General features: G+C 46.1%; 1 protein-coding gene across 1 annotated transcript in view; it reads left to right on the forward strand.

Moving 5' to 3' along the window:
• Positions 1–223: 223 nt before the first annotated feature.
• The window catches only part of FAT2 (FAT atypical cadherin 2), a 62,453-nt gene continuing 41,038 nt past the window's right edge, over positions 224–21,638 (forward strand). The window contains exons 1-8 of the mRNA XM_039239503.1: positions 224–3,482; positions 5,741–6,055; positions 11,290–11,348; positions 12,974–13,285; positions 14,246–14,456; positions 15,981–16,120; positions 16,672–16,953; positions 18,254–18,464. Of these exons, the coding sequence (XP_039095434.1) occupies positions 224–3,482; positions 5,741–6,055; positions 11,290–11,348; positions 12,974–13,285; positions 14,246–14,456; positions 15,981–16,120; positions 16,672–16,953; positions 18,254–18,464 (4,789 nt within the window). The remainder of the gene's footprint in view (positions 3,483–5,740; positions 6,056–11,289; positions 11,349–12,973; positions 13,286–14,245; positions 14,457–15,980; positions 16,121–16,671; positions 16,954–18,253; positions 18,465–21,638) is intronic.

The raw sequence follows: 21,638 nt of genomic DNA on the forward strand, positions 1-21,638 counted from the left end.
GATCCATAGATGCCAGTATCACCTTCCCTAACAAGCTGGGATAGCTGACAGTGTCTTCAGACACTTGCCAAGTGTCCCCTGTGGGGCAAAATCACCTCAACTAAGAACCATAGCAGTAGGAATCATTTCTTTCCTAACTTATACTTTTTCTGTTTTGTTCTGCTTTTTGTTTTGTTTTGTTTTGTTTTTGTTTTGTGCCTAGGGCTTCGGGAGTTTTTCCATCATGATTATTGCCTTCTTGGGCTTTGTCATTTTCTTGTTCCAATGTACAACGTGTGAGAAGCCCCAAGAAGGGATCACCTCCTCGGCAGACTGGCGCTTCACACACTCTCTCTATAATGCGACCATCTACGAAAACTCAGCCCCCAAGACCTATGTGGAGAGCTCCATGAAAATGGGCATTTACCTCGCTGAGCCCCAGTGGGCAGTGCGGTACCGGGTCATTTCCGGGGACGTGGCCAATGTGTTTAAAACAGAGGAGTATGTGGTGGGTAACTTCTGCTTTCTGAGAATAAGGACAAAGAGCAGCAACACGGCCCTTCTGAACAGGGAGGTGCGAGACAGCTACACCCTCATCATCCAAGCCACGGAGAAGACCCTGGAGTTAGAAGCTTTGACCCGGGTGGTGGTCCATATCCTGGACCAGAATGACCTGAAGCCCCTATTCTCCCCGCCTTCATACAGAGTCACCATCTCTGAGGACATGCCCCTCAAAAGCCCCATCTGCAAGGTGACCGCCACAGATGCTGACCTGGGCCAGAATGCCAAGTTCTATTATGCCTTCAACACAAGGTCGGAGATGTTTGCCGTCCATCCTACCAGCGGCGTGATCACCTTGGCTGGGAGGCTCAACATCACCTGGCGAGGGAGGTATGAGCTCCAGGTGCTGGCTGTGGACCGCATGAGGAAAATCTCAGAGGGCAATGGGTTTGGCAATCTGGCTGCACTTGTCATCCACGTGGAGCCTGCCCTCAGGAAGCCCCCGGCCATCACCTCGGTGGTGGTGGCTCCACCAGACAGCGATGAGGGTGCTGCCTATGCCACCGTCATGGTGGATGCAAATAGCTCCGGAGAAGTGGACTCACTAGAGATAGTTGGTGGTGACCCTGGAAAGTACTTCAAAGCCATCAAGTCTTACGCCCGCAGTGGTGAGTTCAGATTGGTGTCTGTCAAAGACATCAACTGGCTGGAGCACCTTCATGGATTCAACCTCAGCCTGCAGGCCCGGGGTGGGAGCAGGCCTTCTTCTTCTTCCCAGATCAGGGGCTTTCACCTACCCCCTTCCAAATTGACCTCCCTCAAATTTGAGAAGGCTGTTTACAGAGTGCGGCTCAGCGAGTTTTCCCCGCCTGGCAGTCGTGTGGTGATGGTGAAAGTAACCCGAGCCTTCCCCAACCTGCAGTACGTTCTACAGCCATCCTCAGAGAGTGTGGGGTTTAAACTGAATGCTCGCACTGGGCTCATCACCACCACGAAGCTCATGGACTTCCATGACCGGGCCCACTACCAGCTCCACATCAGAACCTCACCAGGGCTGGCCTCCACCACTGTGGTCATTGATATAGTGGACTGTAACAACCATGCCCCCATCTTCAACAGGTCCTCCTATGAAGCCACCTTTGAGGAGAACATCCCCCCAGGCACCAGCATTCTGACAGTTACTGCCACAGACCGGGATCATGGAGAGAATGGATACATCACTTATTCCATCACTCGTCCAAAAGTGGTACCCTTTTCCATTGACCCTTACCTGGGGATTATCTCCACCTCCAAACCCATGGACTATGAGCTCATGAAAAGGATTTATACCTTCCGGGTCCAGGCATCAGATTGGGGATCCCCATTTCGGCAGGAAAAGGAAGTGTCTATTTCTCTTAGGCTCAAGAACTTGAATGACAACAAGCCTATGTTTGAGCAAGTCAACTGTACTGGGTCTATCCGTGAAGACTGGCCGGTAGGAAGATCCCTAATGACTGTGTCCGCCATAGATGTGGATGAGCTGCAGAACCTAAAATATGAGTTTGTGTCAGGCAATGAATTAGAGTATTTTGATCTAAATCATTTCTCGGGAGTGATATCCCTCAAACGCTCTTTCATGAATCATACTACTACTGGTCAACCCATCAACTATTCCCTGAAAATTACAGCCTCAGATGGGAAACACTATGCTTCACCTACAACTTTGAATGTTACTATAGTGAAAGACCCTCGTTTTGAGGTCCCTGTAACGTGTGATAAAACAGGAGTATTGACGCATTTCACAAAGGCCATCCTCCATTCTGTTGGGTTTCAAAACCAGGACTCAAATGATGAAGATTTCATTTCCCTCAGTGCATATCAGATCAATCATCATACACCCCAGTTTGAGGACCATTTCCCACAGTCCATTGACGTCCTTGAGCGTGTTCCTGTCAATACCTCCCTGGCCCGCCTGGCAGCCACTGACCCTGATACTGGATTTAATGGCAAACTGGTCTATGTGATTGCAGATGGCAATGATGAAGGCTGCTTTGACATTGAGCTGGAGACAGGGCTGCTCACGGTCGCTGCCCCTTTGGACTATGAAGCCACCAGCTTCTACATCCTCAATGTAACAGTGTATGACTTAGGCACTCCCCAGAAGTCATCCTGGAAGCTGCTGACAGTGAACGTGAAAGACTGGAATGACAATGCCCCCCGATTTCCTCCCGGTGGGTACCAGATAACCATCTTGGAGGACACAGAGGTTGGAACCACAATTGCAGAGTTGAAAGCAAAAGATGCTGATTCCGATGACAATGGGAGGGTTCGCTACACTCTGCTAAGCCCCACAGAGAAGTTCTCCCTCCATCCCCTCAATGGGGAGCTGGTTGTCACAGGACACCTGGACCGGGAATCAGAGCCACAATATATACTCAAGGTGGAAGCCAGGGATCAGCCCAGGAAGGGCCACCAGCTCTTTGCTGTCACTGACCTGACAATCACATTGGAAGATGCCAATGACAACTCGCCTCAGTGCATCACGGAGCTCAGCAGCTTGAAAGTCCCAGAGGATCTACCCCCTGGGACTATTCTAACGTTTCTGGATGCCTCTGATCCTGATGTGGGCCCTGCAGGAGAAGTGCATTATGTTCTGCTGGATGATGCCGATGGGACCTTCCAGGTGGACTTGATGACTGGCGCACTCAGTCTGGAGAGAGAGCTGGACTTTGAGAGGTGGGCTGGATACAACCTGAGCCTGTGGGCCAGTGACAGTGGGCGGCCCCTGGCCCGCAGGACCCTCTGCCACGTAGAAGTGATAGTCTTGGATGTGAATGAGAATCTCCATCCTCCCCGCTTTGCCTCCTTTGTGCACCAGGGCCAGGTGCAGGAAAACAGCCCCTCGGGAACCCAGGTGATGGCAGTGACTGCCCACGATGATGACAGCGGCTTGGATGGGGAGCTCCAGTACTTCCTGAGGGCTGGCACCAGTCTTGCAGCCTTTAGCATCAACCAAGACACAGGTACTGGGAGTAGGGTGGATGGGCGTGCCAGGTGCTTGGAGAGGATGGGCCTAAGGGAATCAGGAGCTGTCCTGAAAGAAGGCAGGCTCCAGGCTAACTGAAAGGCAGTAACTAGGGACTCTCCTTCTTGTCCTTTTTATTTTATTTTAAATTCATCTTTATCATACTAGAGATGTGTGTGTGTGTGTGTGTGTGTGTATCCATGTAAGTTAAATCAACCATCTTACTAGCATTTGTGTATATGTTTATACACATACATAAATATACAGTGTATGTATATGCTTATAAAAGTAATGCATCATGGCTATACATAATTTTATATATAATTTAAAAATGAATGTTTAAAAAAATTTGAGAGAGAGTTGGGGAGAGGGGCAAAGGGGAAGAGAGAGAGAGAGAGAGACAGAGAGAGAACCTGAAACCATCCCTAGGCTCAGTGCAGAGCCCAATGAAGGGCTCGATCCCACGACCCTGGGATCATGACCTGAGCTGAAATCAAGAGCCGGACATTCAACTGACTGAAGCACCCAGATGCCCCTAACCCAGATGCCCCTAAAAATGAATGGTTTTTTGTGTCCCATCTCCCCAGTTATAATTTTTATTGACAGGTTGGTCTATAATCTTGTAAATTTTTCTTCTTTGTGTCTGACATTTTATCACTGTTCACTTATTACGTGAGAAAGTCATACAAAAGACACTAATTCTGCAACACTTTTTTTTCACATAACACCAGGATCTCTTACATACCAGTATCTATATTTTTCCTTGTTTTTTAATGGCTGCATTTTATTCTGTCATCTAACTGTAACATCCTTGATCATATACGTTTACTCATATGCATGAGTCTCTATAGGAAAAACTCTTAAAAATGCAGTTGCTGGGTCATAGGATAATGCATATTTTCAATGTTAATAGATAATTTCTAAATTATCCTCCAGAAAGTTGGCACCAACTTATTTATTCCTTTTTTAAAGTTTATTTATTTATTTAGAATTTTAAAAAATGTTTATTTATTTTTGAGAGACAGAGAAAGCACAAGCAGGGAAGGAGCAGAGAGAAGGGAGACACAAAATTCAAAGTAGACTTTAGGCTCAGAGCTGTCAGCACAGAGCACAACTTGGGGCTTAAACTCATGAACCATAAGATCATGACCTGAGCTGAAGTCAAACACTTTACCAACTGAGCCACCCAGGCACCCCAAGTTTATTTCTTTATTTTGAGACAGAGAGAGAGAGAGAGAGAGAGAGAGGAAGGGAGGGAGGCAGAGAGAGAATACCAAGCAGGCTCTGCACTGTCAGTACAAAGCCCATTGTGGGGCTCAAACTTATGAACTGAGAGATCATGACTAGAGCTGAAATCAAGAGCTGGATACTTAACCGACTGAACTTCCCAGTCATCCCTATTTATTCCTTTTAAAGCTTCACAGAAAATAAGTACAATTCACCAAACACTCACAAGCACCATCTGCTTGTGAGGTTCTGAGAGGGGCACTCCGGGAGAGGTCCCAGGTGAATACAGGTAGGTCACTGTTCTCAAAGAGCTTACAGTCTGACAGGTGACTTATTTTCCAGGGTGAAGGGCAGGGTGCCGTGGTAGAAAGAGCATTAGACTGAGAGTCAGTTAAGAGAGACTCTGCTCTTTGGGCCCACTTGCAACATGATCTTGACCAAATCACGTTCTGTCTCTGGGCCTTCATCTCCACGGCTGACAAAGGAGTGAGGTTCCTTCAGCTGTGCCCCACGATGGCTGTGAGCATGGGCCCTGTCCTCTGGCACAAGTCCTTCCGGCTGAACATGACCCGTGAGAACTTAGGGTACAACCCTCTTTTGCTCACTGTTGGACCCTCGACTTCTAGAACAGTGCTGGCCCATAGTAAGCAATCTGTGGAGCGAGTGAACTGAGGCATGAAGCAAGGTCTCTGAAATCATGAGGATGTCTGGAAAGGGGGAATGGCAATTTAGTCATCAGATCCCTAACCTTTAAATTGGGATCTATAATATTTGAAACCTGAAGGAACCAGTTTAAGGACAAATGTCATGGGCTTAGTTTAGCAGAGAAGGGCTTTGAGAGGCTCTACAGCAAGGATATGAATTCCCGTGTGTTTAACTCAGCAGCTCCCGCACCACATCAACAGCAGGGTCCTTTTTCTCCTGGAGCTCCTATTTCCACAGTCTCATCTGGGGACTGTTAGCTAAGGTGATTCCTAAAGCTACTTCGAGCTCTAAAATATTGTGGGTTTGGTGATCGGCTGTCCCTAGGTATGATTCAGACTCTGGCACCCCTGGACCGAGAATCTGCATCCTGCTACTGGCTGACGGTGCTGGCAGTGGACAGAGGTTCCGTACCTCTCTCCTCTGTGACTGAAGTCTACATTGAGGTTATGGATGTTAACGACAACCCGCCCCGGATGTCCAGGCCAGTGTTCTACCCCTCCGTCCGGGAGGATGCACCCTTGCACACCTCTGTGCTTCAGCTGGATGCCTGGGACCCGGACTCCAGCTCCAAAGGGAAGCTGACCTTCAACATCACCAGTGGGAACCAAATGGGATTCTTCCTCATTCACCCTCTCACAGGTAAGGACCTCAGGAGTCTGGGTCATTAGGAATCTCTACCACAGTGCTTGTGCCAGTTTGGTCCTGGACCAGCATCACCAGCATCACCTATGAATGTGTTAGTAGTTCAAATTCTCAGGCCCCACCTTACCACAGGGGAGCTCAGAAGTCCATATTTTATTTAGCAAAATATCTGGGGGATTCTTACGTATGCTAATTTAAGAACCACTGCTCTACAAAGTCTCTCTCTCTCTCTCTGGGAACATAAGAATATATTGGCTTTCTTTCCTTAGGGCCTGGGGAAGCTAAGTAGAGTGCCTGGGTAGCCATGCTGGGACTATTTTGGATCTCTGAATGCTCCCAAGCTGACCCCTCCCCCAAGTCACAGCCACAGATCAAATCTCTTAACCCTAGTTCTAAACTGATCTCGAGCCTGCCCACAGAGCGGTGGTAGTAGATACCCACTCCAGTGGAGTTAATCATCTCATAAACGTCTATCCTCGGTCCAAGGCCATCTGGGGCAGGGACGGTGGGTGGGACATAGCCCACAAAGGTATTTTTGTTTGGCTTGTACAAGTCTTAAACAATGATTTTTCAAGTCGTTGCCAACATTTAAAAATTAGAAAATTCCACAAAACGCTCCAAATTTCTGGTTGTTCATTAAAAACCTAGGAGATCTGGCCACACTGAGTCCGCATTTGCACAGGGCCACAACTACCCGGACCCAACAGCAGCTCTCTATGCAGAGCAGGTGCATGTCCTCTGGTCCCCAAAGGCCCCTCCTCCCTGTTGTGCTATTCTCAGCCTGCTTCCCTAACTGAGGCTACCTGCCTGGCTCCTGTTGCTGTGGGAATTTGAGAGCCAGCTCCCACTGCTGTGGGTATGTCTCCAAGGCCACATCTTCCTCTTAGAGGACGGACAGCAATCCTACAGCAGAGAAGTCTGACGCTCTCTCACTCCTCTGAACCCAGGATCCTATTCTCTGGCTCCAGTCATTCACTCTTGGAAGGACAGAACCCTGGCAAGATTGGAGGAGGTGGGAAGGGAGAAACTAGCACCCCATCCTTAAGCCAGAAGGAAATGAGGAGGAACAAGAGCTCAGTCCTGGGACAGACAGTGGGCGGAGGACATGAGTATCTATTTGCACAGGGACATTTGTTTGGAGCCTTTCCTGTTAACCTTTGACCTCAGGGAACGGATTAGTCCTTTAAGAAGGATGCTTTCACCCTGGAAAACAGGCCTAAGCTGGCTCTCTCTGGGTCCATCCTGTCCCCCCCTTTCTGAAGAGAGAAGAGCTCGCTCACCTAAGGCATTGGCTTCTCAGTGTCTTCCAAACCCCTATTCTGTTTACTGTCAACACTTCTCTGACACAGGCTCTGGCAAAATGCCCCAGAGAGCAGAGACATTCTCAGTCTTCCTGCAGTTGAGGAGAAGACATTTTAACCAACATGAACGTTTAAAAATAAAGTAGTAAGTCAGCAATGGAGCCCCCAGCCCACCTTTCTTATCACCACCTAATCGTCCCACTTCCCTGCTTGGATACTTGGAATAGTTTCCCCACATCCTAAGATAAAGCCACTTCCTGCCACATCTCACACTCTGTCTGAAATGGCCTCTGTGGACCTTTCGGGCTTTGTCCTGCCTTTCTCACCCCGCCACTCTGGTTCCAACAACCAGAGGTTCCTCTCCTGACACACGACCTTTGCATACACTGGTCTTTCTTCCAAAAGTTTCTCTTCCTCTCCTTTTGTCTGGCTAACTCCCACTCTTCTTTGAGATCCCCGCCCAGCCATTGTTTCTTTACAGTTTTTCCTGACACTATAACACATCTCCTAGCTCAGTCTACTTAAAAAAAATTTTTTTTTTAATGTCTATTTATATTAGAGAGAGAGAGACGGTGCATGATCGGGGAAGGGGCAGAAAAGGACAGAGACAGAATCTGAGGCAGGCTCTAGGCTCTGAGTTGTCAGCATAGAGCCTGACATGGGGCTTGAACTCACCACTCATGAGATCATAACCTGAGACGGGGTTGGATGCTTATCTGACGGAACCTCCCATGTGCCCCCCCCCCTTTTAAAAACTGTTTAAATGTTTATTTATTTTGGATACAGAGAGTGCCAGCAAGGAAGGGTCAGAGAGAGGGAGGCAGAGGATCCAAAACGGGTTCTGCGCTGACAGCGGAAAGCCCTATGCAGGGCTCAAACTCACGAACCATGAGATCATGACCTGAGCTGAAGTTGGATGCTCAACTGACTGAGCCACCCAGGCGCCCTTACTCCTTTCTTTTTTAAACACTTATCACATAGAACATTATATTCATGTGTGTGATTGTTCCACTAATTATCTATGTCCTCCACTAAATTTCAAAGGTTTCTAGAAAAGGAAGCTTGATTGTTTTTGCCCTCTATAATATCCTCAGTGCCTAGTACACAGTAGGACCTCAGTAAATAAGAGGGACATTAGTGAATGAATCTCTGCCAGCATTGACAATCTCTAGTGAAGCCAAGCTTCATTCATTTGTTCAACAGATGTTTAAAGGTGTCTACCCTTAAAAAGCATTTAAACTATGCGCTGTGTTGAGATGTGAAGATAATTAAACACAGTTTCAGGCCTTGAGGAATTCAACCCATCAAGAGCATGAAGATCTGGATATAAAAAACTAGAGAGCCATTGAGGAAGAGCCCTCTGTAAGATATGTGTAGATGCGGTGCCGTGATCACCCAGGAGAGACGGGGAGCTGCTCAGTATGGTGGAGTAGCAACGGCGCCATGGAGCAGGGGTGGCCATGCTGAGCTGAGGGTGAGGAGGACCGACAGCAGTGTTCAAGGGCACCTGGGCAAGGAGAGCAACAGGAGCAATAGCCAGCAGGGACGAAGAGCCAGCAAGTAGGTCAGTTATCTAAATGCAGACACCATGTCCCCTACTTACTTTTTTTAATTTAAAAAAACGTTTATTTATTTTTGAGAGAGAGAGAATGAGCGGGGGAAGGGCAGAGAGACAGAGTGTGTGAGGGAGAGGAGGGCAGAAGGAGAGAGAGAGAATTCCGAGTAGGCTCTGTGCTGACAGGACGCATCTCATGATGAACCGTGAGATCGTGACCTGAGCCGAAATCAAGAGTCAGGCAGACGCTTAACCCACAGGTCCACCGATGCTCTACTTTTCCCTACTTATTAACTGTAAGATCAAGGTAAAGTTACTCAGCTGCTTTATGCCTGAGTTTTCCCACTGGTAAAGCAGACATGAGAATAGCTCCCTCTTGCATAGTTGTAAAGATTAAGTGAATCAATCAAAAGAGATGCAGAAAGAGCTTGGTAGAATGTCTGGACATGGAGGAGTGTTGGCTGTTAGGATCCTGAAGAAGAGGGAGCTGAGAAGGCGGTTGAGGTAAGACCCAGACTGTGGTAGGACAGGGTGAACGGAGTAGAACGATCTGGAATCCCTTAGAGGTAGAATCAATAGAAGTTGGAGAATCATTGGATAAGAGAGAGGACAGTCAAAGATGGACTTGAGATGGGTGATGGGAAAGATGTGTTTGGGGAGGAGAAATGATGAGTGTCTAGCCCACGCCCAGAAGGGTCCTCGCTGGACCTCACACAGACCCGTGGGGGCAGCTCTGCCATGTCCCCACTCTACACGGCGCTCGCTGAGAATCCTGACACTGACCTCAGAGAAGGGGATGAGACTGACAATAAGGCAACGACCCAGGAAGCCACAGGCTGCAATTCCAGGGACACTGGCCCTTAGAAGGTCTGGGGATGTGGTGGTGAGACAAAGGAGAGAGAGAGAGAGAGAGAGGAGAAAAAGCAGAGACCGAGAGACAATGTCAGAGATTCAGAGAGGTAAATAAGGGGAAGGGCAAGAGGAAGAGAGGGGTAATCGAGAGAGAAGGAGGATGGCGAGGGGTAAACGAGAGAGAAAGAGAGAGAGAGAGAGAGAGAGAGAGAGAGACAGGAGAGAATGGGACAAAGGGGGATGGAGAGAGGGAAGAAGCGGGAAGACAGCCAGGACTGAGCCAGAAGGAAGGCTTCCTAGCTGAGGCCTTTTCGTCCCTGCACTCCTCCGGGGGGGCCCTGGATCCTAGATCCTTCCCCATCAGGCCACTCAGCTTGGGAATGAGCTGGGTGAGATGACCTGGGACAACACTCACACTGGCCCAGAGGACTGTGTCTTTCTTCCCCGACTGGAAAGGCCTCTGGCTATAGGGCTTTCCAGAACCTTCTCTGCTCCCCTTCATGCCTGCCCTCAGTCAGGGAAGAAAACGTCAGGGTGACTTGGTTCTATCACACAAGGCAGTAACACTTCTCTAACAGAGGCCGCTCCTCACTCGTACTTCCATTTCCAGCACCTGGAGGCTCCACCCAGCACTGAATCTCCTCTCCTCTCACTGCGCCCCCTTCCTCACACTCCATTCCATAACTCCATCATTTAATTTCTGAAACAAGATTAAAAAAAAAAAAAACTTACTGAAAGTTTCAGATGACCCACTGACCCCTACCTGTTCCGCTTTCATTCAAGAGACCTTTCCTACCCAGCACTGACGCCCCTCTAGCATAACCTCCATCTTGACTTTGCTGATGCCTGCAGACAACTGGCACCTTCTCTCCTTTGTGGCCTCAGATGGCTGCAGGTCACAGCCACAGTGCCTCAGGAAATCAAAGCTAGACTTACAGATACCCAAATCCACCTTCCTCAACTTACAGGCAAGCAGAGAGGAGCCAGGGAACACAAGCTGCCCCCCCCGACCCCAAACCCCCAATAATACATTGTGCACAGATCCCTTCTGTTTTTTCTTACTATTTTTTAAAGTTTATTTATTTATTTTGAGAAAGAGAGAGACGAGAGAGCATGTAGGGGAGGGGCAGAGAGAGACAGAGAGACAGCATCCCAAGCAGGCTCCATGCTGTTGGCACAGAGCCTGATGCAGGGCTCAAACTCACAAACCATGAGATCATGGCCTGAACCGAAATCAAGAGTCAGAGGCTTGACCATCTGAGCCACCCAGGTGACCCACAGCATCTCTTCTAGTGGTGAAAGCTGGACGTAGGTGGGAACCGTGCTGATCCCATTATCTCTGCTGTACTTTCCTCCTTCCTTACTTCCCTTCTCCTCCAGGGTCCTGTTTCCCCTTCATGTCTTTGCTCTCCAAAACCGGAAAAAATCTGCCCTAGGATTTAGATATATCTGTGAACTCACCCCCAATAAAGTGGCCCTGGGAGCCCTCTGCTGAGGTCTCCCTCCTTCTGCCTCTCCCCCAGGTCTCCTATCCACAGCCCGGCAGCTGGACAGAGAGATCAAAGATGAACACATCCTGGAGGTGAGTAATGGTGGTGAACTCATTCACTGGATTCAAAAGCCTCCTGGAGGGGGCCAAGCAGAAGCTGAGCCAGGCCTTGGAGCCACATGCACATCTCCCAAGTACTGTGGCTGAGGCTCAGGGTGGAGGAGTTTCTTTTTTTTTATTAAAAAAAAATTTTTTTTTAATGTTTTATTTATTTCTGAGAGAGAGAGAGACAGCGTGAGCAGGGGAGGGTCAGAGAGAAAGGGAGATACAGAATCTGAATCAGGCTCCAGGCTCTGAGCTAGCTGTCAGCACAGAGCCCGACACGGGGCTCAAACCCACAAACCGTGAGATCATGACCTGAGCCAAAGTCGGACGCTTAACCGACTGAGCCACCCAGGTGCCCCCAGGGTGGAGGAGTTTCTTAAGCTGTGTCTTGCTGTGGTTGGTGGTGACGACTCTCGGGGTCTTTCCTGGCTCTCCAGCAATGGGAAGGGAAGGAATCTGAAACCATGTCTGGGCTGGGCAAGAAGCACTGATTGATTAGTAATGTCTGTGGTGAGTGCAGGAAGAGGGAGTAGTACACATGTGCTATGTACTTGTTGAGTCTGGTTTCCAGCCCATCCCTATACCCAAGGTCAAGCACTGGGTCAGTAGCAGATCCAGATGAAAGCCCAGACCTTTGGTCTCTAGATCTGTGGTTTCTAGGATGTTTCTAAAATCATGTAAGCATCCCTGGTACCCATTCCAACAAGAGGAATCAGTCTTGACCTAGAATAGAGTAAAGCAAAAGGAATCTACTTATGCCTCCTCTAGAGCTATACATAACTGATGAATGGGCATCTCTTCCAGTCTTAAAGACATCAGGTGGGAGGAACACACATTCTTTCAGCAGAATTGAAATAAACTGGCCTTCTAGGCTCTCAGACTCTGCACATTCCCTTTGAAAGAGACAGGTATTACTAGTAAGCAGCTGCTAAATGGCCTTCTAGGGACTGAGCATTTTCCCTAGTTCAGCAGAGGTATTTCTCTTTAAACACCAAAATATTTTAAAAATTCAGAACCACTCAGAGTGGAAACGTCCTATCTTGTATAATGCCCTCGGGGCCCTTGATGCGTGGGACGATTTGCCTCTACATGAAATAGCCCTTGATTCTGAAATTGTTTTAGAAGTGCCTTTTCTCTTGCTCTGGATTTTATTTCATGCATAGGTCTGCAGGTCTGACTCAAAAGGTACCACCCACTCCTTCATAAACATCTTCTCATTTGTGTTTACTAACCTCCAGTAGCTTAAGGAAACCAGAGAACAAAGCTTATGAGAATTACAAGCAAATAAAAAGTAAATGGTCTCTGAGAAATGGCCCATGGGCCACCTGAATAAAGAACATGAGCTTTTCTCTAGAGCCTCTGTGGCTTTGTTTTCTTCCAACTCTTTCTGGTTTCTTTCTCTGATCTTGCTGGCTTTCCTGTGGGCGAGGTCACCAGAGAGCTGGGTTCCAAGTAGGTGAAGTTATGATAATAAAAATCACAAGCATATACCAAAACACAGCCTGGCTGATATTTCCAGGCTGCAGAAGGCAGGGATAGCATAGGGTTGCAGTGGGTGGTAATGCATACTCGCTGCTTTGTGCTTGGCAATTCATACTCCATTCTGTCCCCAGGTGACTGTGCTGGACAACGGGGAGCCCTCCTTAAAGTCCACCTCCAGGGTGGTGGTCTGCATCTTAGATGTCAATGACAACCCCCCTGTGTTCTCCCACAAGCTCTTCAATGTCCGCCTTCCAGAGAGGCTGAGCCCAGCAACCCCTGGGCCTGTGTACAGGCTGGTGGCTTCAGACCCTGATGAGGGTCTCAATGGCAGGGTCACCTACAGTATCGAGGAGAGTGATGAAGGGAACTTCAGCATCGATCCAGTCACAGGCATGGTGTCATCCAGCAACACCTTCACAGCTGGAGAGTACAACATCCTAACAGTGAGTGGTGGGGATGGGTGCTGGAGGCCGCAGAGGGGGGAGTGTCATAACTGATTAGGGATTTTCTCTGAGGAAACAGGAGAAGGGAGATAGCCATCAGGCATGATGGAGGTGGTATTCCCTTCCCTGGCTTTCTCCCAGAGAATTGGGAACCCTGGCATCAGGATCAGAATTCTGGGCCTTTCTCTTTGAAGGCAATAAGGTCCTTGCCTGGGAAACCTGATCTATTCTTAGAGATAAGGATTTTGGTGAGAGTAGCACAGGCTTTGGAATCAAAGTAAGCCTAGGTTACAACCCTACCTCTTCCATGTTACACCTGTCCAAAGCCAAGCCACTGAACCTCTTTGAGCCTTTGTTTTATCATCTGTAAAATGGGTATAAGACTATTTTCCTTGTAGGAAGCCAACATAGCAAGTGGTTAGGATATGGACTCTCATGTCCAACAGCCTGAGTCCAACCCCAGCCTCACTGCTGGCAAGGCAGATGATCCCAGGCAGCCGAATTCACCAGATATAATGGAGCCTCTCTCAGGGCTGTCATGAGAATTAAATTAGATATTGCCCATAGTGCTCTTAGAGCAGAGCCTGATCCTAGTGAGAGCTCCATAAATTCTCATTTAGTTTATGTCTTTGGTTGTTAAGAAGGGCCCACGTGTGCCAAGTCCAGCTCTGCAACTAGCACACAGTAAGCCTTCAGTTAATAGTGGCTCTGAGTAATTCTTCACTGCTTGTGAAGTTCTCGAGAGGTCATCTGTTGTTCACCACTGTGCCTGCAGCAACCAGCATGGTTCCTGTTTACAAGGGGGCTTTCACTGCGTGTTGAATGGATGGACAAGTGGCTGGAAGGCCAGCTCCCACAGTCACAGGGCACTCTGCCTCTTGCCTGGTCACCTGGGTCTTCTTGTTTCTTGGCCCCAACCCTGCAGACAAAGCCTCAGTGTCAGGTTTGGCTTCTTTTCAGATCCAGGCAACAGATCATGGGCAGCCTCCACTCTCGGCCAGTGTCCGGCTACACATCGAGTGGATCCCCCAGCCCCGGCCCTCCTCCATACCACTGGCCTTTGACGAGCCCCACTACAGCTTTACGGTCATGGAGACGGACCCTGTGAACCACATGGTGGGGGTCATCAGTGTGGAGGGCCGACCTGGTCTCTTCTGGTTCAACATCTCCGGTGAGGACCCTCGGAGGGTCAGCCCCTCCCATCCTTATAGCCCAGGCTTGGTATTCACAGCACAGTCCTTCTGAGTGTTATTACTTAGGTCATGCCCCCTGGCAGCCCCTTCTTTGGCTATGAGTGGTGACTGTCTCTTCCTTCTCTGGGACAGCGAGTAAGTAGAAGCACCACTTCTGCCAAACTTTCCTTCCACACCAGCTGTGATCTCAGGTAGAGTCTCCATGGCCTCCCGGTACCCCAGCCAGAGTTGGACAGTCCCCCAGTTACTCCAAGTGCCTGGGAGACTCAAAGGAGAGAGCACAAGTTTTGTGTTTCCTCTTCTACCTCAGGGTGAGATCCATGCAGAGCTGACATCATTGACCATGGCTTGAGGACTGCTGTACCCTGGGGCCATGCTTCATATTCTAATCCCAGGTTCTGTCCTCACGGTCAGGGGAAAGGGTCTCTTCTCTTTGTAGGAGACACTTGGATACAAGCTCTCAAGGTCTTCTCTGAAATTCCTTTTTGTCTCTAAACCAAGATTTTGTTAAAATATATGGGGGGAGGGGAGCATAGACCCCTTTGGGAATCTGATGAATGCTTAGGCCCTCTTCCCAGAAAGGTGTGCATGTGCACGAGCGTACATGAGTTCATGAGCATACACATATGGGGATTTATAGATTCTCTGAAATCAAGACAGGGATTCCAGGTTAAGAATCTCTAAGAGCTTCAGTACCACATGAACTTCGGGATCCAATTATAGAGATTCTCAGCCTAGTTCAGAGATTGGATGTATACCTATCCCAAGAAGAGTTTTGACTTCCTGGATTGACTTTCAATTCCGACTAACTGTTACTCTTGTTTGGCTTTTTTTTTTTTTTTTTTTTTGCATAAAATTAACACATGTACTCTGTAGTTAGAAAACACAAACAAGTGTAGAGAAGATGATAAAAATCACCAAACCCCCACCAATCAAAAGATAAGCCACTGTTAAAGTGTTGCTGTCTTTCCTTTTAGTAGTTTTCTTTACATACACACACACATGCACTTAGGGTTATATTAAAATATTGTTTCACAACCTTTTAAAATATAACATGAACACACTTCCATGCCACTAACCAGATTTCTATTTAGTAAACAATTAAATAGCTGCATGTTACTTTAAAATTTTAGATTCTTACAGTTGTTACATCAATTCTCTCTTGTTGAACAGTTTATTTTTATTTTTCTCCTGCATACAGGCACCTTTAGGCTATGCAAACTGTCCTATAGGCCATGGGGTAGACTTCCATTACTCCTGTGTCTTCAATCCTGGTAGCAGAATACATCCTATGGCAAACACTGGTCTTCCCCTGCCACTCTTCAGTCCTCATAAGCTTACCTTTTTCTGTATCATCACTCAGATCTTGATAATAATTTGATAAGAACTTGACAGGATCTATGACCACCTCCTCTAAATGTGCCAGCCAGATTCCGTTGCTCTCCTACTGGCTCCATCGCTGAGGCTGTGTGCCCTCCTCCCCCTCCCCACCTCCACTCTAGGTGGTGACCAGGACATGGACTTTGATATTGAGAAGACCACAGGCAGCATTGTCATCGCTAAGCCTCTCGACACAAGGAGGAGGTCGAGCTATAACTTGACCGTGGAGGTGACCGATGGGTCTCACACCATTGCCACTCAGGTTAGAGGCTTGACCGGGGACCCCTGAACTGGGAGGGGATGGGAGACCTCCTTGGTTGGGAAGAAGCTACACAAGGCTTTCAGTGGATGTGGTGTACTTCAGAAGATGCTGAATTTGGAATTAAGGTTCTGCCTTCCAGCCTTATCTGATATATTTTCCACTTCTGTGCTTTTGGGAGAATTCTTGTTCCCACTGTGTAATAAAGGCCTTTGTCTCCATGAACAGGTTTTAGTTACAGGCAGAGTTCCATAGAGGCTACCATGGGTATGAGAAATGATGGCAAGTGGGGCTCTAGATTTCTACTGTGGTTTCAGCCAGAGTTTTATATGCTTCAGATATCGGAATTTCACTTGAAGAAAAGTCCCTTTTAACCAAAATTTTGTTTTTGAAAACCACTAGGGCACATGCTATTTCAATTCAACAAATATTTATTGAGTGCCTGCTGTGTGCCAGGCACTGTTCTAGGCACAGATGGCATGGTGAAGAACCAGACAAACAAGGCCATTGACTCCGTAGAGCTTGCAGTCTACCTCCTCTCTCATTTTCCCTAGGTCTCCATCTTCATGATTGCCAATGTTAATCACCACCGGCCCCAGTTTCTGGAGGACCATTATGAGGTCAGAGTTCCCCAGGACACACTGCCTGGGGTTGAGCTCCTCCAAGTCCAGGCCATGGATCCAGACAAGGGCAAAGGCCTCATCTATACTATACATGGCAGCCAAGACCCAAGGAGTGCCAGCCTCTTCCAGCTGGACCCAAGCAGTGGTGTCCTGGTAACTGTGGGGAAGTTGGACCTGGGCTTGGGCCCCTCCCAGCACACTCTGACAGTTATGGTGAGTAAACTGAAAAACCAGGGGAAAATGCACTTGCACGTGGATATGTGGGGGTGGGCACACTTGGAGGCACGCTGAAGGTTCCTTTTCCACTGATTAGCTAGGTATACACATGCTCATGACAATGCATGACATGAGATGTGACATTTCCCAGCCATCCAGAGGCACCTTCCACAAGGGGTACCTGAGAGCAAAGAAAGAGATGACAGAGCTGCCAAAGAAACTCCTACAACCTGGGCTTTCTCTGGGCTCAGTCCACATACCCCACAGCAGCTCTCTCCCTGCTCCATGACCACACGGCCACAATGTGGACTGACATAGATATTGTTAGATCTGGGAAGGACCCAGAGACCCTCCTGCCTAGAGCAAGCACTAGGGTAAGCAAGAGAGGCGTTGCAGGGCACAAACTCTAAGAAGGACTCACTGTCAGGGTTCTGGGCCCCAACTTTATGACCCTGAAAGTGAGCTTCCTTAAATCTATGCCCTGCATGTCTCAAGCACCACACCCTAGTCCCGGCCTGGACTCTACCCATTTCTCTCCTCTTACGCCAGAGGCCCAAAGGGGCTTGCTCACCATCATACGGTTCTTTATTATAGAATCTTCCTGGCTCAAGAAACAGGTTTTTATATGTTAGGTTATCATCCTCTGGGCACATTAATATATATTAAAGGCTCTGCAAAGTCCTGCAGCAAAGAAAACTTTAACATCATTTAATTCAGTGCTCCCCTAAATTTAGTTGACCATAGAATTTTTTCCCCCTGCATAACATGTTAACATCTTGAGGAACTAATATTCTCTGAGACCTCAGTTGGAAAATACTGTTTCTGTATTTCTTTCTGTCTTTCTCCTAAAATGGGATAATCCATGAATATAGCTAAGCCTAATAATCACTAATTTATAAATTTATTTAAAAAGAAAAAAGAGCAAGGGGGCCTGGGTGGCTTAGTCAGTTAAGCATCAGACTTCAGCTTAGGTCATGATTTTACAGTTCATGGGTTTGAACCTCATGTCGGGCTCTGTGCTGACAGCTCAGAGCCTGGAGCCTGCTTCAGATTCTGTGTCTCCCTCTCTCTCTGCACCTCCCCCACTCACACTCTGTTTCTCTTTCTCAAAAATAAAAATAAACATTAAAAAAATTTTTTTAAAGAAAAAAGAGCATAAAAGAGAGCAAAATTTAAAGCAACACAGAGTTACAATTGGGTATATTTTTCACTGGCATTTTATTTCATTGACTTTAATTTAATGCTGCCTCCTCCCATTCTGTTTGCTGCTCACGGCATTATCCCCTTGGGCCCATAGGTCCGAGACCAGGAGATGCCCATTAAGAGGAACTTTGTGTGGGTGTCTATTTATGTGGAGGATGGAAACCTCGACCCACCCCGCTTCACCCAACTCTACTACGAGGCAAGTGTTCCTGACACCACGGCCCCTGACACAGAGCTGCTCCAGGTCCGAGCCATGGATGGTGACCGGGGAGCCAATGCTGAGGTCCACTACTCCTTCCTGAAAGGTGAGAGGCTGGCCATGAGTCCAGAGCATGAGGGAAGAGTCTTTGGCAGTAAGAAAGAGCACCAGAGGCATGAATTTGCAAGTGAATCAAACACCAGGCTTTCTAAGCTTTGGCAAATACCATTTCTAGAACATTCTCTGGGATTATAATAACCCAAGTTAATGCACTTCCAAAGATGGTAAGAGTAATAACTAAGGGCCTACTTAAGTTATGGGAGAATTTATACACATGTTGTAGAAATTCAACAACAATGTATATGTAAAGAATGCTTATGAAGTCTGTCTAACATTTTAAAGTGTAATTAATATCTTTGTGCCTTTACAATAGAAGGGATGTATAAATACTTTGTAAGATGTATGGCATAGTTTTAGGAGTTACATTTAGGAGTAACATTTTCTGTTATGGCCTTGTCAAAACTTCATATCTATTAGATAGTTTTCTTCCTGTCAAAAATGAGAATGATGTCCCCTGTGCCAGGAAGTCTTCGTAAAGAGAAAAAGAGAAAATATGTATGAATACATACTATAAACTGTTAAATATTATACAAATGCCAGGGGTTATTGCTATCATTGATAAGTGGTAATCATAAATAACTAAAGAAATAAAAATGATAGTATCTGGTATCCAAATAATCATTAATGATAATTTTTAATGTTTGATAACTCATAATGATCTTTAAAGAAAGTAAAACTCATAGAGCTAGATGTTGTGAAAGGACAAAGTGAACATGATTTGCTCTCTGCTTTCATAGAGCATAATGTTCATTTATTGCTTATATACTTTCCAGAAATCAGAGCTTTTACATTCTTTTTTTCTAAGAAACAGAAGCTGTTATACCTTGCCATGTGGCAGAAGTCTATACATCACTGAAGAATAATAATACAAATTCTACCTCATTAATTGCTTATTTTTTGTTATTTATGAAGCATAATCACATCTTTTAACTCATTTTATCTCTTTGACAACCCCATTGATGGAGGTACTAATTTTATTTTATAGATAAGTTAAGACTTTTTTTCCTAAAATATCCTTCTGATTATAGAAGTCACACATGCTCATTTTTTAAAACATGGGAGAAGCAGGAATAAAGAAGAAAATAGCACTCAGCCATAGTTTTCACCAGACAGAATAATTTTGTGTATTTCCCTCTTATCTTTCCTATGCAGCTTTTTGCAATATTAAGATTGGGCGGGGGGTGCCCAGGTGGCTCAATCAGTTAAGTGTCCGACTTGATTTTGGCTCAGGTCATGACCTCATGGTTCGTGAGTTCGAGCCCTACATCCAGCTCTATGCTGACAGTGCAGAACCTGCTTGGGATTCTGTCTCTCTCTCTCTCTCTCTTTCTCTCTCTCTCTCTCTCCCCCTTCCCTGTGTGTGTACATGCATGTGGATTATCTCTCTCTTCTCAAAAATAAACATTTAAAAACAAAGATTGAAATGAATATACAATTTTGTGCCCCAATTTTTTCTCTCAGCAGCATAACATAAAAAGTTATAATTATGCTTTGGTAGTTTACTTGGCTACTTTTCATACCTTTAAATTGCAGTCTACTTATTAAAACTGTTTTTGATGGAACTTAGGGTCTTTATCACAGAGCAAACTGGGAAATTTGTGAGGTCACTAGTCAGCTGGAGAATGGCTTTCATGAGTGGGAGAATCAGATGGAATGTTTTGTGATGAAGCCTGGCTACTTGGTTGTCATTGAAATAATAAAATATGCATCGGTGTGTTAAACAGATAAGAATAGTAAAGAAAAGTAAAGATAGATCTTCCCTGAGTGGAATACCTATACCCATGGAGGTGAGCAAAATTATTCAGGTATTACTCAGTCATGGCATTATATAGGTAATCCTCTCATCACAAGAAAAAATTGTGACTCTGTGAGACAATGGATGTTAGCTAAACTTAGTTTGGCATTCATTTTACAATATATATGTACATCAAATCATTATGTTGTACACCTTAAATCAGTACAACATTATACGTCAATTGTATCTCAATAAAACTGAGGCGGGAGTATCAGTTATGCAAGTTGAATTTCTAGACATCTGCTATATGCCACGGTGCTTATAGTTAACAATACTGTGCTAAACCCTTAAACATTTGTTAAGAGGTAGATCTCATGTCGTCTGTTCTTACCATGAAGGTAAGGAAGAAGGAAGGAAGGAAGGAAGGAAGGAAGAAGAAAGAAAGAAAGAAAGAAAGAAAGAAAGAAAGAAAGAAAGAAAGAAAGAAAGAAAGAAAGAAAGAAAGAAAAAAGAAGAAAGAAGAAAGAAAGAGAGAAAGAAATAAGAAAGAGAAAGAAAGGGAAGGAGGGAGGAAGAAAGGAAAGAAGGGATTGTTGCTGTGTAAATAAATTCAGATTTTAAAAACTGCAATAACTTTGAGACTATTTTGGGGGGAAATACAATTAATTTTCAACATTATTTTCTGTGAATAATGTTGTATAACCAGAACTTTCCTCAAAACTTAGATTTGAAATGTTATTATGTATTTATCAAAATAAATATTAAATTTTATTGGTTTTTTTTCATTTTTTAATGTTTATTTTTGAGAGAGAGAAAGAGAAAGGAAGACAGAGCACAAGCAGGGGAGGGGCAGAGAGAGAGAGGGAGACATACAATCAGAAGCAAGCTCCAGGCTCTGAGCTGTCAATACAAAGCTCCATGCAGGGCTCAAGCTCATAAACCGTGAGATCATGATCTGAGCCGAAGTCAGATGCTTAACTGACTCAGCCACCCAGGAGCCCCTAAATATTAAATTTTAAAAGGCCTACAAAAGATAGGCAATCAGATGTGGAGGAAATACTTCCCCTTGATTTTCACCGGGGATTCCTGGTTAGTCAAGGACAGAGCCTTCAGTGGGTACTCAAATCTCTCATTCTCTCTAATATTTGCTACTCTTTGTTTTTACCAAAGAAAGAGGATAGCTCTCAGGCTCACATCCTTTAGCAAGCAGTAGATTTTACCCAAATTTTATCCAGATATTTTTTCCACTAACTTGTTTTTATGGTAGCCTCTGATTTATGGCAAGCGATAATGATTTTCTTTAAAAAAAATTTTTTTTAATGTTTTATTTATTTCTGAGAGAGAGAGATAGAGACAGTGTGAGCAGGGAGGGAGGGAGTGGTTCAGAGAGAGGGAGATACAGAACCTGAAGACAGGCTCCAGGCT

Source organism: Hyaena hyaena, unplaced genomic scaffold (assembly GCF_003009895.1).
Source record: "Hyaena hyaena isolate Hyena2069 unplaced genomic scaffold, ASM300989v1 scaffold_157, whole genome shotgun sequence".
NCBI lineage: Eukaryota > Metazoa > Chordata > Mammalia > Carnivora > Hyaenidae > Hyaena > Hyaena hyaena.